Source organism: Mobula hypostoma, chromosome 8 (assembly GCF_963921235.1).
Source record: "Mobula hypostoma chromosome 8, sMobHyp1.1, whole genome shotgun sequence".
NCBI lineage: Eukaryota > Metazoa > Chordata > Chondrichthyes > Myliobatiformes > Myliobatidae > Mobula > Mobula hypostoma.
The window spans coordinates 151,242,898-151,260,661 of NC_086104.1; the positions used below are offsets into that span (position 1 = coordinate 151,242,898).

At 43.7% G+C, this 17,764-nt stretch overlaps 1 protein-coding gene across 6 annotated transcripts in view; it reads right to left on the reverse strand.

The window, feature by feature from the left end:
• The window catches only part of LOC134351052 (electrogenic sodium bicarbonate cotransporter 4-like), a 134,417-nt gene that overhangs the window by 103,902 nt on the left and 12,751 nt on the right, over positions 1–17,764 (reverse strand). For all 6 annotated transcript variants that reach the window (XM_063057063.1, XM_063057064.1, XM_063057067.1 and 3 more), the window contains exons 2-3: positions 10,949–11,078; positions 1,369–1,529 (exon numbers count right to left, since the gene is read on the reverse strand). In XM_063057063.1, coding sequence (XP_062913133.1) covers positions 1,369–1,529; positions 10,949–11,078 — 291 coding nt within the window. The remainder of the gene's footprint in view (positions 1–1,368; positions 1,530–10,948; positions 11,079–17,764) is intronic.

Genomic DNA, 17,764 nt, shown 5'->3' on the forward strand with positions numbered 1-17,764 from the left:
CAGCGGCCACTCCGGTGAATGATGTCTGTAATCTGTCAAGTAGGGTGCCGTGCACAATCCTGATTTGATGGAGACAGACATGAGAGAACGGAGGAACATCTGGAGAAACTTCTGAAATGCCTTTTTCACTGCCGCTGTTACTGTGTGGTCCAGAATCTCCGGAGGGGAAGGCCCCCAGTCCTCGGCTTTGCTTGTTGCTCAGCGGCCGGGACAGGGCCCAGGCGCTCAGCAGAGATGGTGCTCGGTGCTCGGTGTCGAAGGGCTGGTTGGAGGCACAAAGTTTTCGGATGTACTGAGAGTCGGCTGTGGTTGGGTGTTCCAATGCATCAATAGTTGTCGGTGCAAGGAGGTTTATGGCAGAGAGAGTTTCTCCCTTCTGTTGCCTGTTATCGGGGACTATCGGGAGTCAATGGGAACTTTGAGACTTTTTTTTACTGTTCCCATGGTCTGCTCTTTATCAAATTATGGTATTGCTTTGCACTGCTGTAACTATATGTCATAATTATGTGGTCTTGTCAGTGTTAGTCTTTGGTTTGTCTTGTTTTTTTTGTGATATCACTCTGGACGAACATTGTATCATTTCTTAATGCATGCATGCATTTCTAAATGACAATAAACGAGGACTGAGTGTCCTCATAATCTAATCCCCATCATGTTCAAGAACAACTGACACAAGAACGGAATAACATCAGGAGGGGAGTCGCCCCTCCCAATGAACATGAAACACATGAATGACGGGGACATGTGTCCGTGTGTGTACAATGCATGAGCACTCAAAGCACCCCTCCAAAAGAGGTCAAAATTCATTTCCTACTCTTTCCTCTCCTGCAAAACTATGGGCCATCAACATCAGGCTGAATGGCCTTTTATCAGCCAGTAGGCTTCAATGAGTCGAATGGACATCGTTTGCAAACTCTAAACTTAGGATTCCCTAATGGTTTACTGTCAATAGCGGAAACAGATTGGCCAAATCTGTTCTAACACTTTATTGTTTACCTGCACTGCACTTTCTCCGTAGCTGTTACACTTTATACTACATAGTTATTGTTTCACCTTGATCTACCTCAATACCATGAGTAATGATTTAATCTGTATGAGCAGTATACAAGACAAACTTTTCACTTCATCTTGGTGCATGTGACAATAATAAACCAATGCCAAAACTAGCCCTGGTGAGGAGTCATAATTAATATAATCCCCAATAAATTCTCCTGAGGTTTTGGTCGGAGAATGTAGAATAATGTCAGTTTTTCCATTCCGCTCGAAGCATTCTCACGCAGATTACAGTCTCAGTCATGTGCTTTCACTTACTTGGCTTTAGAGACTTTGAATCAGGTCACAACAACAGACATGAAATTGGTTTCTTACCTATGATCTGTGGTAAGGAATATCCGTCCAAGTCTAACAGCACAGTTTCAGTCTGCAGACATGTCCGCAGCTCAAACAGACTGTGCAGCGATAACGTGGAGACATGAGGCTTGCTCCATCTCTCCCCTCCTTCTTCAACCTTCTCTTCAAACTTCACCCATCTGAAAAAAGGTGGAAGAACTTTGAGCAGAGTAGGAGACTAAAAAGTGTTCTATAATAGCACGCCATTTAAGTTCTGCTAAAACATCCTGCTTTTGGGAAGTGTCTTTGAAGTTGCCGAAATTTCCAAAGGATTTTCATGGGAGAGTTATAGGACAAAATTTGAAGTTCAAACCCTGCCAGAGCTGAAGTGTATCTGATTCTATCTCTAACTTCAATTGGAATTGTTTTCCTGATCTTAAAATGGCCTTCTATAGGTCATTAGGCAAGTGACACAGTGACAAGGTCTTGGTCAAAGTGGCAGCTTTTAAGTTGAGTCTTAAACACTCTTCCTCCCCAGCTCCACAGCTCCCATCAGTAATGTTAGCTCCCCCTTTCTGGTCTTGTCTGGCCTGTGAGTGCTAACTCTACCACCCTTCTCCCCATCTCAGCCTAACCCCACCCTAACCTCAACTCTGGACATTCTTGTCAAGAAGACCACGAGGTGCATCAAAGCCTTAGAGGCAGCTGAGGTTTACATTGGAGTTTGCAGTGGTCTCAAGTTGATTTTGACCCCCTGCTCTAACCTTCCAGTTCACACACACCAAAGTAGTGGAGAATCTTCAGGCAAATGTGTAGTTAATCCCCTGTCTCTCTACTGTACGTAGAACATTAGGTCAGGCCAATAATGAGGTTGAGTGCAAGTTTGCCAATAGTAGGTCAAGACTTGTGGCTACAAGTGTGAGATAAAAGATTAAATAAACAACATTTTAATTACAACACATTTGTTTCCTTAGTACAGAATGGTTTCTTTGTAATCTATTAACATACATAAGTAACAGAGTAAAATATAATTAAACCAGGCACAAAGAGTTCTTTAATAAAAACAAAAAATGTTAATCCTAAAGTCTAAAATATGTTTTAAGTCACGATTCAGACTTAAAGCTATTATTGACTTCAAATTCTTGCATTTGGAAAATGTATTTTGAATATTTAAAGCACGGGGTTTGAACTAGCTCCTATTCTCATAACTTCTTAGATTAGTGTCCAAACTGGTCTTGGGGATTTCTCTGAGTTAGAAATTTCAGGAGGAGGTTTACAAAGGGGTTCAAGACCCCATTATAGTGTTGGCAACACACACAAAATGCTGGAGGAACTCAGCAGGCCAGGCAGCAATTATGGAAAAGAGTGAACAGTCGATGTTTCGGGCCGAGACCCTCCTTGCATCCTGATGAAGGGTTTCGGCCCAAAACATCACTGTTTATTCATTTCTGTAGATGCTGCCTGACCTGCTGAGTTCCTCCAGCAATTTGTGTGTGTTGCTTTGGATTTCCAGCATCTGCAGATTTTCTCTTGCCTGTGATTGGACCCCATATAAATTCCTTCAGGGAAAATCTGTACTCAGTGCCACTTTATTGGGTACACCTGAACAACTGTATTCACCAATCTCCCCTGTGTCGCCGAATCCCCCCTCCCCATAAAGTCAAAGTAAATTTATTCTCAAAGTCCCTACATTCGGGTAGTTTATTAGGTAGACCTGCTCATTTATGCAAATATCAAATCAGCCAGTCAGGTGGCAGCAACTCAATGCATAACAGAGATGGTCACAAGGTTCAGTTCTTGTTCAGACCAAACGTCAGAATGAAGAAGAAATGTGATCCAAGTGAGTGTTGGCATGGAATGATTGTTGGTGCCAGATGGGGTGATCTGAACATCTTAGAAACTGCTGATCTCCTGGGACTTTCACACACAGCACTCCCTAGAGTTTACAGAAAATGGTGTGAAAAACAACAAAAAAAATCCAGTGTGTGAGCGGCAGTTCTGAGGTGAAAATGCCTTGTTAATGAGAAAGGTCAGCGGAGAATGGCCAGACTGGTTCAAGCTGTCAGGAAGGTGACAGTAACTCAAATAAACACATGTCACAACAGTGGTGTGCAGAAGAGCATCGCTCAATACACATGTCGAACCTTGAAGTGGATGGGTACAGCAGCAGAAGACCAGATTCTACTCTTGTACATAATAAAGTGGCCCCTGAGTCTAACTGCCCAATGAGTGATGAAGAAATTCCAGAGAATTGCATATTTATCTGTGGCTGTACCCCATAAATTAGAGAGTCTATAGTTTTGTTGCTACTTGCAGTCTAATAGAAACTCCTCCTCATTTGGTTTACAGATCCCTTCCCTGTCTCCTCAACCATTCACAGTTCAACAATCTTTGAGGTCTCCTGTTCCGGCCCTTTGATCATTCTCAGTGTTAAACATTACATTCTTGGTGACCAGGGCTTAATCTGGCAGGGATTTAACTCTGGAAGACCCTCCATAAACTTTACCACTTTTACCTCTGTCCTCATCTTGAAGATGCTCCATCAAACATACTGTTTCAACCAATTTGTTGATCACTCGTTCTAATGTCTCCAGGTCAGTTTATATTTGTGAATGCTTCTGTGAAATGTGATGAACATTACGCGGGCTTACAAGCACAAGTTGCTATTCTCTCAGGAATCCTTGAAGCAAGACTACTTGGAACAAATACATAACGTTAAAGTGCAAACACAAGACTGTAGGTGCTGGAATCAGGAGCAAAAATAAACTGCTGGAGGAACTCAACAGGTCAAGCAGTATCTGTGGAGGCAAAGGATGATTACCACTAGTTCTGATGCAGGACCTCAGCTCCACAGATGCTGCCTGACCAGATGAGCTCTTCCTGCAGATTATTGCTTGATAAGGTTAAACACCTATTAAGATTGAAGTTCCCTGACTTTTGGCCAACTATAAAGTTTTCATTCTTGGATAAAGTAAATTCAATGTATAAAAAGCCATTTCTAAATGAACAAGGTTATAATTTATCCATGCTACATCATTCCATGTTATCCAATTAAAGTTATATGTTATTATGCATTTATGAAAGAGAAATTATATTCGATTAACCTTCTGGATGTTTTTTGAGAATAAATAAGGCTGTCCAATGGATGTATGTAATTAGATTTTTATATGAATTTTGAAAAGGTCCCACACAAGAAACTGATGAAAAAGCTTAGGGCATATGGAATTTATTTATTTGTTTAGCAATACAGTGTAGAGTAGGTCTTTCCAGCCTTTTGAGCTTCACCACTTCAGCAACCCCTGACAACACTGATCAACGCAAACCTAATCATGGGTCAATTTACAATGATCAAAGAACTACTTTCCCGGTAGTTCTCTGGACTGAGGGAAGAAACCAGAGGATCTGGAGAAAACCCACACATTCCATGGGAGTGGGACGGGACATACAGAGCCTCCTTATAGAACAGTGAACGCCACAATGCCCCGTGCTGTAATACTTTCGAGCTAACTGCTACGCTACCGTGGGGTAAGTATACTAATTGGAGAAAAGGATGGAGGAGGGGACCTAGAGGGAAGAAATAGGCAGGTGAGAAGACGTAAAGGGTCAGAGTGGGGAATAGAGGAAGGGGGGCGCAGTGGGAGAAGGGTGAATTTGTTTACCGGAAGGAGAAATCGATATTCCTGCCACCAAGCTGGAAGTTACCCAGACAGAATATAAGGTGTTGTTCCTCCATCCTGAGGGTGGCCTCATCTTGGCACAAGAGGTGGCCATGGATCGGCACATTAGAACAGAAAAGGGAATCGGAACTAAAATGTTCCAATTTTTTTAAAAAAGCAGCTGATCTTTTTTAGGTTGACTGTGACCAACATTTACTGCAGATGGTGAAAATTGGACTCCAGGTATTCACAAATAGTTTTTGCCGAGGGGACCAAATGTCATTTGTCTAAGTTTTCTGACAATACAGAACTACAGTGCCTATAACAAGTATTCACACCCCTCCCCTTTGGAAGATATCATGTTTCATTGATTTACAACATTAAATGACAGTGGATTTAATTTGGCTCTTTTTGATACTGATCAATAGAAAAAGAATCTTTCATATCAAAGTGAAAAATAGATCTCTACAAAATTATCTATATTAATTACAAATGTAAATCACAAAATAATTGATTGCACAAGTATTCACTCCCCTTTAATATGACACAGCAAATCATCATTGGTGCAGCCAGTTGGTTTTAGAAGTCACATCATTAGTTAAATTGAGATCTATTTTTGGAGACCTGAGTGCAATCAAGGTGTTTCAATAGATAGTTGTAAAAATACACTGTATCTGGAAGGTCGAACTACTGGTGAGTCAGTATCCTGGCAAAAACTACACCACGAAGACAAAAGAACACTCCAAGCAACTTCGCAAAAAGGTTATTGAACAGCACAAGTCAGGAGATGGATACAAGTAAATTTCCAAGTCGCTTAATATCCTTTGGAGTACAGCTAAGTCAAACATCAAGAAATGGAAAGAATATGACATAGCTGTAAATTTGCCTAGAGCAGGCCGTCCTCAAAAACTGAGTGACCGTGCAGGAAGGGGACTAGCGAGAGAGGCCACTGAGAGACCTATGATAAACCTGGAGGTGTTACAAGATTCAGTGGCTGAGATGGGAGAGACTGGGCATACAACTGTTGCCCGGGTGCTTCACCAGTCACGGCTTCAAGAGAGTGTGGTGAAGATAAGCCACTGTTGAAAACCAAAATTGAGGTTTATGACCATCAGACTAAATGCTATGTTTGGCATAAGGCAAACACTATATATCATCAAAAACACACATCTCTTCAGTGAAGCATGGTGGTGGCTGCATCATGCTGTGGGGATGCTTCACTGCAGCAGGCCCTGGAAGGCCTGTGAAGGTAGAGGGTAAAATGAATGCAGCAAAATACAGGGAAATCCTGGAGGAAAACCTGAAGAAGTCCGCAAGAGAACTGCGACTCGGGAGGAGATTTGTCTTCCATAACCCCAAGCATAAAGCCAAAGCTACACATGAATGGCTTAAAAACAACGAAGTTAATATCCTGGAGTGGCCAAGTCAGAGTCTAGACTTCAATCCAATTGAGAATTTGTGGCTGGATTAGAAAAGGGCTGTTCACTCACAATCCCCATGTAATCTGTCAGAGCTTCAGCAGTTTTGTAAAGAATGAGGAAAAATTGCAGTGTCCAGATGTGCAAAGCTGATACAGACCTTTCCACACAGACATCTGCTGTAATTGCTGCCAAAGATGCATTGAAAAAGTACTGACTTGAAGGGGGTGAATATTTTTATGCAATCAATTATTTTTTGTTGTGTATTTATAATTAATTTAGATCATTTTGTAGAGATCTGTTTTCACTTTGACACGAAACAGGCTTTTTCTGTTGAGCAGTGTCAAAAATGCAAAATTAAATCCAACGTGATTCAATATTGCAAAACAATAAAACATGAAAACTTCTGGGGGGGGGCGAATACGCTTTATAGGCACTGTAAATTGGATGTGAGTCAGGATGGGGATGTAAAGAAGTTTCAAGATAGCTACCTAAAAACTAATTAAAAATCTGGCAGATGGAATATAATGAAGAAAAATATAAGGCTTAGCCAGTGTAGGAATGTATACTGTAGATTAGCGGTCCCCAACCACCAGGCCGCGGACCGGTACTGGGCTGCAAAACATGTGCTACCGGGCTGCGAGGAAATGATATGAGTGAGTTGCACCTTTCCTCATTCCCTGTCACACACTGTTGAACTTGAACATAGGGTTGCCAACTGTCCCGTATTTGCCGGGACATCCCGTACATTGGGCTAAATTCGTTTGTCCCATACGGGATTGTCCTTGTCCCGTATTTCCCCCGCTAAGGTAGAGCGTTCCTATGAAACTTTCCGTGCCGAAATGGCGTAAAGTGAAGAAGCAATTACCATTAATTTATATGGGAAAAATTTTTGAGCGTTCCCAGACCCAAAAACTAACCTACCAAATCATACCAAATTACACATAAAACCTAAAATAATACTATCATATAGTAAAAGCAGGAACGATATGATAAATACACAGCCTATATAAAGTAGAAATAAGGTATGTACAATATAGTTGGGAAGATTAAGCCAAAACCGATTTGTGGAATTAAAATCGGCACATATGCGCATGCGCACACAGGTGCCCGCGCAAGGCTTCATGGTCATTGTAGTCTTTCCTGGGGTAAAGTGCCCCGGGATTTGACTGCTACTTTTGTCTTTTATTTGGGAGTGAGAAAGTTGGCAACCCTAACTGTAAAAGACAGAGGTGAGTTTAACCGTACTTGAACCGCCCCCTGGTTTGGCTGGTCCGCAAGAATATTGTCAATATTAAACCGGTCGGCGGTGCAAAAAAGGTTGGGGACCCCTGCTGCAGATGCTCCAATTTCCTCCCACATTGCAAAAACATGCACGTTGATAGGTTAATTTGCCAGTGAAATTTACCCCTAGTGCGTAGATGCGAGGTAGAATCTTCCGGGAGTTGATAGGGAGAGTACAATGGGTTGGTGTATGATTAGTGTAAAGTAGTGATTAGTGATTTGTTTCTAAAGATCAAAGTAAATTTTATTATCAAAGCACACACAATATATGTCACCATATACAACCCTGAGATTCATTTTCTTGTGGGCATACTCAACAAATCTATAAAATAATAACTAGAACAGAATCAGTGGGAGACCACCCAACTAAGGTGATCAACCAGAGTGCTGAAGACAACAAACCGTACAAATACAAAAAGAAGAAACAATAATATACATAAATAAGCAATAAATCTTGAGAACACGAGATGAAGAGTTCTTGAAACTGAGTCCATTAGTTGCGGGAACAGGTCAATGATGGGGCAAGTGAAGTTGAGTGAAGTTATCCCCTCTGGTTGACAGGCCTGATGGTTGAGGGGTGATAATTGTTCCTGAACCTGGCGGTGCAAGTCTGGAGGCTTCTGTACCTTCTTCCTAATGGCAGCAGCAAGAAGAGAGCACATCCTATACATCACAGCACATCACTGCTTTCCTGTGACAGCGTTTCATGTAGACGTGCTCAGTGGTGGAGAGGGTTTCACCCAGGATGGACTGGGCCATATCCATTACTCTATGAGATGATTTTACAAGATCAGTTTGTAACTAAGGGAACAAAGGTCCAGTCAATGTTTGGGCCTCAGCTGATTCCTGTCCGCATCAACAGCTTAGGTAGGAAGAGTGGAACATCTCCAGGTTTACTGAAGACACAAAGCTAGCTCCAACAATTTTCTGATACCATTCAGAAGTGTTTTTCAGAGAGATCCAAGACGAATCAGAGAAAACAAACATGCAGAACATCAGCCAAAAATGCCCATGTACTGAACACCACCTCACCCAGTGCCAGACTGTCTAGAATCTGGGATACACTCAGCATAAGCAACCAGTCACAGAGTAATTACATTGCCATTTCTTTCTCAGTATGCTTTTTTGGCCTTTGTTGTGTCTATCTGCTGAGGAAAGCCATTCTAAAAACCCTGACATTCTTCCTCGATGGCATTTCTACTGCAGTGCTGATGATGTCCGCTTCTCCCAGTGGGTTGTTCTAGCACAGCCACAAGCTGGTGTGAACTCTCACCCAGGTATTGACTGTCTACAAACAGCAGGACAACTGTAACAGGATCAATGAAAGATCAACCAGAGTGTAGAAGACAACAAACTGTGCAAATGCAAATCGAAATAAATTGCAATAAATAATGAGAACATGAAATAATGAGATAATGAGATCATTGGTTGTAGGAACATTTCAATGATGGGGCAAGTGAGTGTAGTCATCCTCTTTTATTCAAGAGCCTAATGGCTGAGGGGTAGCAATTGTTCCTGAACTTGATGGTACGAGTCCTGAGACTCTTGTACTTTCTCCTGATGGTAATAGCAAGAAGAAAGCATGACTTGGGTGGTGGGGATCCCTGATAATGGATGCTGCTTTCCTACAACAATGCTCCATATAGATATGCTTAATGGTGTGGTGGGCTTTACCTGTGATGGACTGGGCCATATAGATTACTTTGTGTAGGATTTTCTGTCCAAGGGCATTAGTGTTTTCAAAGCAGGCTATGATGCAGCCAGTCAATATATTCTTCACCACACATCTGTAGAGGTTTGTCAAAGTTTTAGATATCATGCTGTATTTTCACAATCTCCCAAAGAAATGAAGGCATTGCTGTGCTTTCTTTGTAATTGGGACAGGTCCTCTGAAAAGATAACACTGAGGAGTTTAAAGTTGCTGACCCTCTCCACCTCTGATCCTTGGATCATGGACCGTGTACAGCAAGAGGTTCAAGGTTCAAGTTTTATTGTCAAAGTATCCATGTACAATAAAACTCAGCTATTTGTCTTCTCCAGACAGGCATGAAATACGCATGAAACAGTAAAAGAAACAAAACAGAAAGAGGAGGAAACATTGACTGATAACAACGATTATGCAGCACAAATCACTGACTGTCACCAGCAAGACAGTCCAAGTACCTACCCATCATATTCAATGGCATAGCCACCACTGAGCTCATTCTGAACAGTCACCTTCCTACAACCATCAGCCACATAATAGGCATGCAAGTTGGAGACAACACAAACAGTCAAAGTTCAAAGTAAATTTATTTTCAAAATACGTACATGTCACCATATACTAACCTGAGATTCATTTATGTAGGCGTTCACAGTAGAACAAAGAAATACAAAAGAATCAATGAAAAACTAGAGAGACAAGTAACCAATGTGCAAAAGACGACAAACTGTGCCAATACAATAAAATATACTTAAATAAACAAATAAACTAACAGACAGGTTGAAAAATAAATAATACTGAGAAGGTAAGTCTATTTATTTATTGAGATATGCCATGGAATAGGTCTGTCTGAGCCACACTGCCCACTCGATTTAACCCTAGCCTAATCACGGGACAGTTTACAACGACCAATTAACCTACCAACTGGTAGGTCTTGAAACCACACAATAGACAATAGACAATAGGTGCAAGAGTGGGCTATTCAGCCCTTCAAGTCAGCACCACCACTCACTGTGATCATGGCTGATCATCCACAATCAGTACCCTTTTCCTGCCTTCTCCCCATATCCCTTGACTCCGCTATCTTTAAGAGCTCTATCTAACTCTTTCTTGAAAGAATCCAGAGAATTGGCCTCCACTGCCTTCTGAGGCAGAGAATTCCACAGAACCACAACCCTCTGTGTGAAAAAGTGAGAACATACAGTCTCAGTGAGAGCATACAACATACTACCTCTTTACAGTCAGCGGCGGGAATTGAACTTGGGTTGCCTGTACTGTAAACCGAAGTGCTAACCATTATGTTATCATGCCACCCCATTAAGTTGTAGTTCTTAAAGTGACTCCACAGGTTGTAGAACCAGTTCAGAGTTGAGGTAAGTATATATAAAATCTACATAGTTATACAAGACAGTGAAAAATAATTGGTCCAGTAAAATATACTACTGCGTTCAAGGGCAATTAGAGATGGGTAATAGATGTTGTTTTCATCAGTAATGCCTATGTCACACGAATTAATACAGGAAAACAGAGAAATAAACCTCAGAGATTCACTCACTCACCTGGCAGACTCCTTCCATTCCAACTCATCTCCGTCATGTTGCAGGGTGTCCATCTCTGTGAACAGGGTCGGAGTTGGCCCATCGTCCTCTTCTCCTAGGATGTACCGCAGGCGCTCAGCAGCTGGGGAAACTGTGTACAACAGGGGTACAGAAAACCCGTGTCACATTATCTGTAGCATGTCGCCCTACGCGAGCCTGTGAGCTTCGAGCGAGCCTCGCTCAAGGCGCTTAGGACAGGGGTTTTCAACCCTTTATGTCATAGACCAATACCACTAAACAAGATGTCTGTGGACTCCAAGCTGGGAACCAGTGACGTAGAACCTGATGGTTGGTCTCTGACTCCCTTCCACACCTCTGGTCAAGTTGGGAGTAATATTAAATTCTTGGGTAACCCTTTTCCTTCATAAACTCGGTTCTCTTGACAGTGTTCCCATTCAACAAACTCTACATTGATGGGACTTACATGAGGACTGTAGAAGATTGACCCCAAAACATCAGGTAGCATATGGAATCATGTACAGTATGTGAATGTATGGGGTGTCCAGGGAGGGGTAGTAGCTCTGGTGGAGGGGCTTGTCGTGTCCGTTGCAGGGCAGCTCGCTCACCTTTGATCCCCACCGGGCACTCGGCTCTCACCTGTTGCCCTAGGTAGCCGTTTGCATGGGACAGCGGCCTCACCCCGGTACACTGCTTCAACAGGCAGGCTAAACCAGGTGGGGGTGGCCGGCAGCCTCATACCCTGGTGAGCTAGGGACATGCCTACCCCAGCATGTGAAGTCAGCTCTGGCAGACTGGGCGGTTGAGATCTACAATGTGATTTAACAAACAGGGGGATGCTACTGCAACACTCTGTGGAGAACGAAGGAGATGACAAGGCACAGGAGACATCAGGGTCATCCACTACAACCAAGGAAGACCCCAGTTTGTGATGCTTGTTCGTACCACTGGACCTGGATTTCAGAGGTTGAGAGAATGGATATACCCCATTGCAACAACTTTTCCACTTTTAAAACTCTCCTGAACAGGTTTCCTGTCAACGTTGGACTTGGCGGACAACCGCCACATGAGAAACCTCAGATGACCTCTATGTTTACGAGACAAGAAATGCCCACTGTTGTAGCTGTGGCTCTGTGTGCTCAGTTTATGGGGTTTATTGAGACTTCAGTTGCCACGGTTGCCGCGATTCAGTAGGCTAACTCATGAGGGATAGTGTGGGGTTTGAAGGGTTATGTGGTAGTGGAGTGACTACGAGAGGAAAGTGAACTAGGCCTGCTTGGGCTGTATGTAATAGAGTTGAAATCAATATCCTGCGATCGATGCCACTGAATTAACGTCAATTCTCTTCCAAACTCCTCAAGACAGTTGCGTCAGAGGCAGCAGAATATTGACTTTCCAATCTGGCAATGGGCAATAGTTTTGTGTCATAGCACCTCATCAGTCCACCTTATACATAACTGATTTTGTTTGATGTTTGTACCTTTCTAGTCCTGAAGGCTCTTGACATGAAACACAAGCTGTTTATTCCATCTCTACTGTCACAGTAAGGCCGAACTCAAATTGGAGGAGCAACACCTCATTTTGTCTGGGTGAGCCTCCAACTTCATGGCATGAACATCAATTTCTCCTACCCCCTCCTTCCTTTTCTCATTCCCCATTTAGCCCGTCTCTTCTCCTCACCTGGCCATCTCCTCCTTCTGGTGCCCCTCCTCTTCCCTTTCTTCCATGGTTCACTGTCTTCTCCTATCAGATACCTTGTTCTTCAGCCCTTGTCTCTTCTGCCTATCATCTCCCAGCTTCTTACTTCATCCCCTTTCCATCCACCCACCTTTCCCCCACCCCCCCCTCACCTGGTCTCACCTAACACCTGCCAGCTTGTACTCCTTCCCTTCTTTTGCCACCTTTTTCTGGCTTTTGACCCCTTACTCTCCAGTCCTGATGAAGGGTTTCAGCCTGAAGTATTGTTTGTTTATTCCTCTCTATAGATGCTACCTGACCTGCTGAGTTCCTCCAGCATTTTGTGTGTGTTGCTCCAGATTTCCAACATCTGCTGAATCTCTTGTGTTCATGGTTTTGTCTTTGCACAGTATCTGAGTCAATGGGGCAGGTCTAGACCATTCAACCCTTGTACCTACTTTAAATGACAACATTGAACCTGCCTCAACCACTTCTGCTGGAAGCTCGTTCCACACAGCTACCACTCTCTGAGTAAAGAAGTTCCCCCTCATGTTACCCCTAAACTTTCGCCCTTTAACTCTCAACTCATGTCCTCTTGTTTGAATCTCCCCCACTCTCAATGGAAAAAGCCTATCCACGTCAATTCTATCTATCCCCCTGATAATTTTAAATACCTCTATCAGGTCCCCCCGCCTCAACTTTCTACGCTCCAAAGAATAAAGACCCAATTTGTTCAACCTTTCTCTGTAACTTAGGTGATGAAACCCAGGTAACATTCTAGTAAATCTTCTCTTTACTCTCTCTATTTTGTTGACATCTTTCCCATAATTTGGTGACCAAAACTGTACACAATACTCCAAATTCGGCCTCACTAATGCCTTGTACAATTTCAACATTACATCCCAACTCCTATACTCAATGCTCTGATTTATAAAGGCCAGCATACCAAAAGCTTTCTTCACCACCCTATCCACATGAAATTCCACCTTCAGTGAACTATGCACCATTATCCCTAGATCCCTCTGTTCTACTGCATTCTTCAATGCCCTACCGTTATTGATACTCTTCAGAGATTGTCTGCTTGGCGTCAGAGGTTGCATAGCTAGGACTTGTGAGAGGCATCAACTGTTCCCATGGCTTCACGTGACCCTGATCCAGAGGCTACACAGGTGCTACACCCTGTCCAAGGGTGACCTGCAGGTTAGCGGAGGGAAGGAGTGCCTTATATCTCCTTTGGTAAAGACGTATCTCCACCCCACCACCCATTGATACCATTAACGTCCACAAATCTAACCATTGTTCTTGAAATCAATCAATGACAGATCCTCCACAGTCATCCACAGATCCACCAACCTCTGAGTGAAGAAATTTCACCTCATCTCGGCCCTAAACGTCCTTCTCTTTCCTTTGATCATCAACTCTAGAAATAGCCGGATAAATAATCGCCCAACATCTCATCTATCAAGTACTCCAAGGATTTTGTTTGTTTTATTGGGGTCACTTCTCCTTGTTGTGAAATCTAGAGAATGGAGTGGGACCATGCAGTTTCTCATTTCTCCCTGTGCAGGGGCCCAGACACCTTGTTCCATTTCAGTTAGGCCACATTGTCACTTACATCATAAACGGGAGAAAGTCTGCAGATGATGGAAATCCAGAGGAACAAGCATAAAACGCTGGAGGAACTCAGGTCAGACAGCATCTATGGAAAGGAATAAGCAACCGACATTTTGGACTGACAACCTTCCTCAAGGCAGGAAGGGGGGGGGTGCGGGGGAGAAGATGCCAGAATAAAAAGGTGAGGGAAGGGGGAAGGAGGATTGCAAGAAAGTGATCATGAAACCAGGTGTGTGGAAAGATATAGGGCTGGGAGAGGAAGGAATCTGATAGGAGAGGAGAGTGGACCATAGGAAAAAGGGAAGGAAGAGGGGCCGCAGGGGGAAGTGGTAGGCAAGTGAGAAGAGGTAAGAGGCCAGAGTGGCGAAGAGAAGAAGAGGGGAGGGGGAGGGAATTTCTTTTAACTAGTTGGAGAAATTGATATTCATGCCATCAGGTTGGACGGTACCCAGATGGAGTACGAGGTGTCGCTCCTCCAACCTGAGGTTGGCTTCATCTTGGCTCAAGAGGCAGCCATGAACTGTCACTTACATTCTTGCTTCCAATTAAAGCTTAGCCAAACTCCTGTGCTTTGTGACAGCTGCATAATGTGTAAGGGAAGTTCTTATCATAAAAGTGAAACGTCAAAGATGCACCACTCTCAGCAGCAAACCCCCGCCCCTTCCTACCTGTCGGTCCATGGCCTCCTCATGATGAGGCCACCATTAGGTTGGCTGAGCAACACCTCATTTCTTCCAGTTAGTCTCCTACCTGATGGCATGAACATTAATTTCTCTAACTTCCAAAAAGTTCTCTGGCTGTCCATTCAATCTATCCCTTTTATCTTGTTCTCATCTATCAAGTTACCTCTCATCCTCCTTTGCTCCAAAGAGAAAGGTCCTAGCTCATTCAACCCATCCTCATAAGACATGCTCTTCAAACCAGGCGGCATCCTGGTAAAACTCCTCTGCACCCTCTCTAAAGCTTCCACATCTTTTCCATAATGAGGCAACCAGAACTGAACACAATACTCCAAGTGCAGTCTAACTTCCACTACCCTGTGGCTCTTGAACTCAATGCCCCGGCTAATGGAGGCCAACAGTCAATACATTGCTCACCATAAGTCACCTACCCGGACTAGTCCCATCTTTCTGCATTTGATCCATACCCATCACACCCTTTTCAATCCATGTCCCTGTCCAAATACAAACATTGTCATTGTATCTGCTTCTACCACTTCTTCTGGCAGCTCATTCCACATACACACCACTCCCTCCTTGTGAGAACCTGCCTCTCAGCTCCCCTGCAGATCTTTCCCCTCTGACCTTAAACTTCTGGCCTCCAGTTCCACAATCCCAAATGCTGGGAGAAAAACTGTGACCAACCAGCTTAGCTATACCTGTCATCATCTTATATACACCTTTATTTTCTATCAGTTGAGATTCACTCAGAGCAGGGGTTCCTAACCTGGGGCCAACGGATCCCTTGCTTAATGGTTGGGAACACTTGACTTAAAGGCTTGATATGGAGCCTTGGTATTTCCTAAGACCCGCTTAAGATCCTGTCAGTAAATGTAATTTTTAACTTCTGGCCCCTCTGTCACTTTAATCCTCTGACTTCTTCAGGACTCTTGATGGAGTCCTGCCCTCCATGAGAAATAGATTCTGGCTATCCATTGCAGCTATATGTATAGGCATCCTTTAGTCTCGTGAGACCATGGATTTGCGCCTTGGAAGGTTTCCAGTGCGCAGGCCTGGGCAAGGTTGTATGGAAGACCGGCAGTTGCCCATGCTACAAGTCTCCCCTCTCCACGACACCAATGTTGTCCAAGGGAAGGGCATTAGGACCCATACAGCTTGGCACCAGTGTCGTCGCAGAGCAATGTGTGGTTAAGTGCCTTGCTCAAGGACACAACACGCTGCCTCAGCCAAGACTTGAACTAACGATCTTCAGATCACTAGACGAACACCTTAACCACTTGGCCACGCGCCAACAATTGCAGCTATGCTTCTTACAAATTACATCCATCCGTCAGGCCATCCCCCCGGCCTCCTTCACTCCAAGGAAAACAAACACAGCCCATCCAATCCCACACCTCTGTTAACGGCCTCCAATCCAGGTATCAGTGCAACACTCATGTTTGTCTTGCACCACCCATATTTAAATGCAGCTTATGTTGCCATCAATGCTACCCCAATACTGCCCCAATACCACTTCCAGGCGGCAAGGTAGGGTAGCTGTTAGAGCACACGATTACAACTCAGGGCATTCTGAGTTCAGAGTTCAATTCCAGATCCATGTGTAAGGAGTTTGTCCAATATGCTTGTAAACAGCTCAGGTTTCCTCCGGGTGCTCTGGTCCTCTCACACAATACAAAGATGTACAGATTAGTAGGTTAATTGTGTGGGTTGCTGGGGTCTGGTTCCCTCACACAGTCCAAAGACTTACGGGTTAGTAGGTTAATTGTGTGGGTTGCTGGGGTCTGGTTCCCTCACACAGTCCAAAGACATATGGGTTAGTAGGTTAATTGTGTGGGTTGCTGGGTGGTGTGGGCTCGTTGGGCTGGAAGAGGCTGTACTAAGTTGTGGCTAAAGGGATCGGGGGTATGGAGAGAAGGCAGGTACAGGGTTCTGGGTTGGATGATCGGCCATGATCATACTGAATGGCGGTGCAGGCTCGAAGGGCCGAATGGCCTACTCCTGCACCTATTTTCTATGTTTGTATGTATCTTTAACCAAATAAAAATAAATAAAATAAATAATGGGAGCAAGTACCACCCCCCCCCACTCAGAACTTTCTTCTGAGTTTCATGTTAACTTAGAGGGAGAATGGTCATCAGAGCCATCACTTCCAAAGCCACACCTGTGACCCTGGTTCACCCCTTCCCCCCACCCCATTTTCCCACCTCCCACTGTTCCTGAGGAGGATTTTCCACACGCTTCAGCTAGTGTCAACGAGTATTCTCATGATGCTCACCTCTGCTTCCCAACCAGCTTTCCCAGACCCTACTACACCTCCAAAATACCTGGTTGTTTGTCTGACTTCAAACTCTGGAACAACAGAAACTTCCTCCTACCAGACTTGGAGAAGAGAAGCATCATCTTCAAACCGCCCTCAGAAAATCTTCTCGGACCCCCCTACTCCATTTCCCCTCTCTTGCTTGAAATGGAACTACTTGCCACCTTTGTGAATTATAATCTGCCGAATCCTGGAATGGGTTTTAGACTGTTTAGTGTCATTACTCAGCCTGATTCTAAACCATCACAAAAGTCCCCACCTTTGTTTTTGATTCCTCTGCTCTAACACTCCCCATAAACCTCAGGAGACCCAGAACAGTTGGCTCTGCTTAAACAAGTCCTGTTCACTGATCTGTCTTTGTTAATATAACATTCCTGTTAAAATGTTTCCCAGTTTTAAAATTCTGAAACTTGCTTTAAACCTCTCCTTCTGTATCTTTGCAATCTCTGTCACCCACTGTCTTCCACTGTTTCTGGGAAAGTTTTCACAGCTACAGTTTAATCATAACAGACACAAAACGCTGGAGGAACT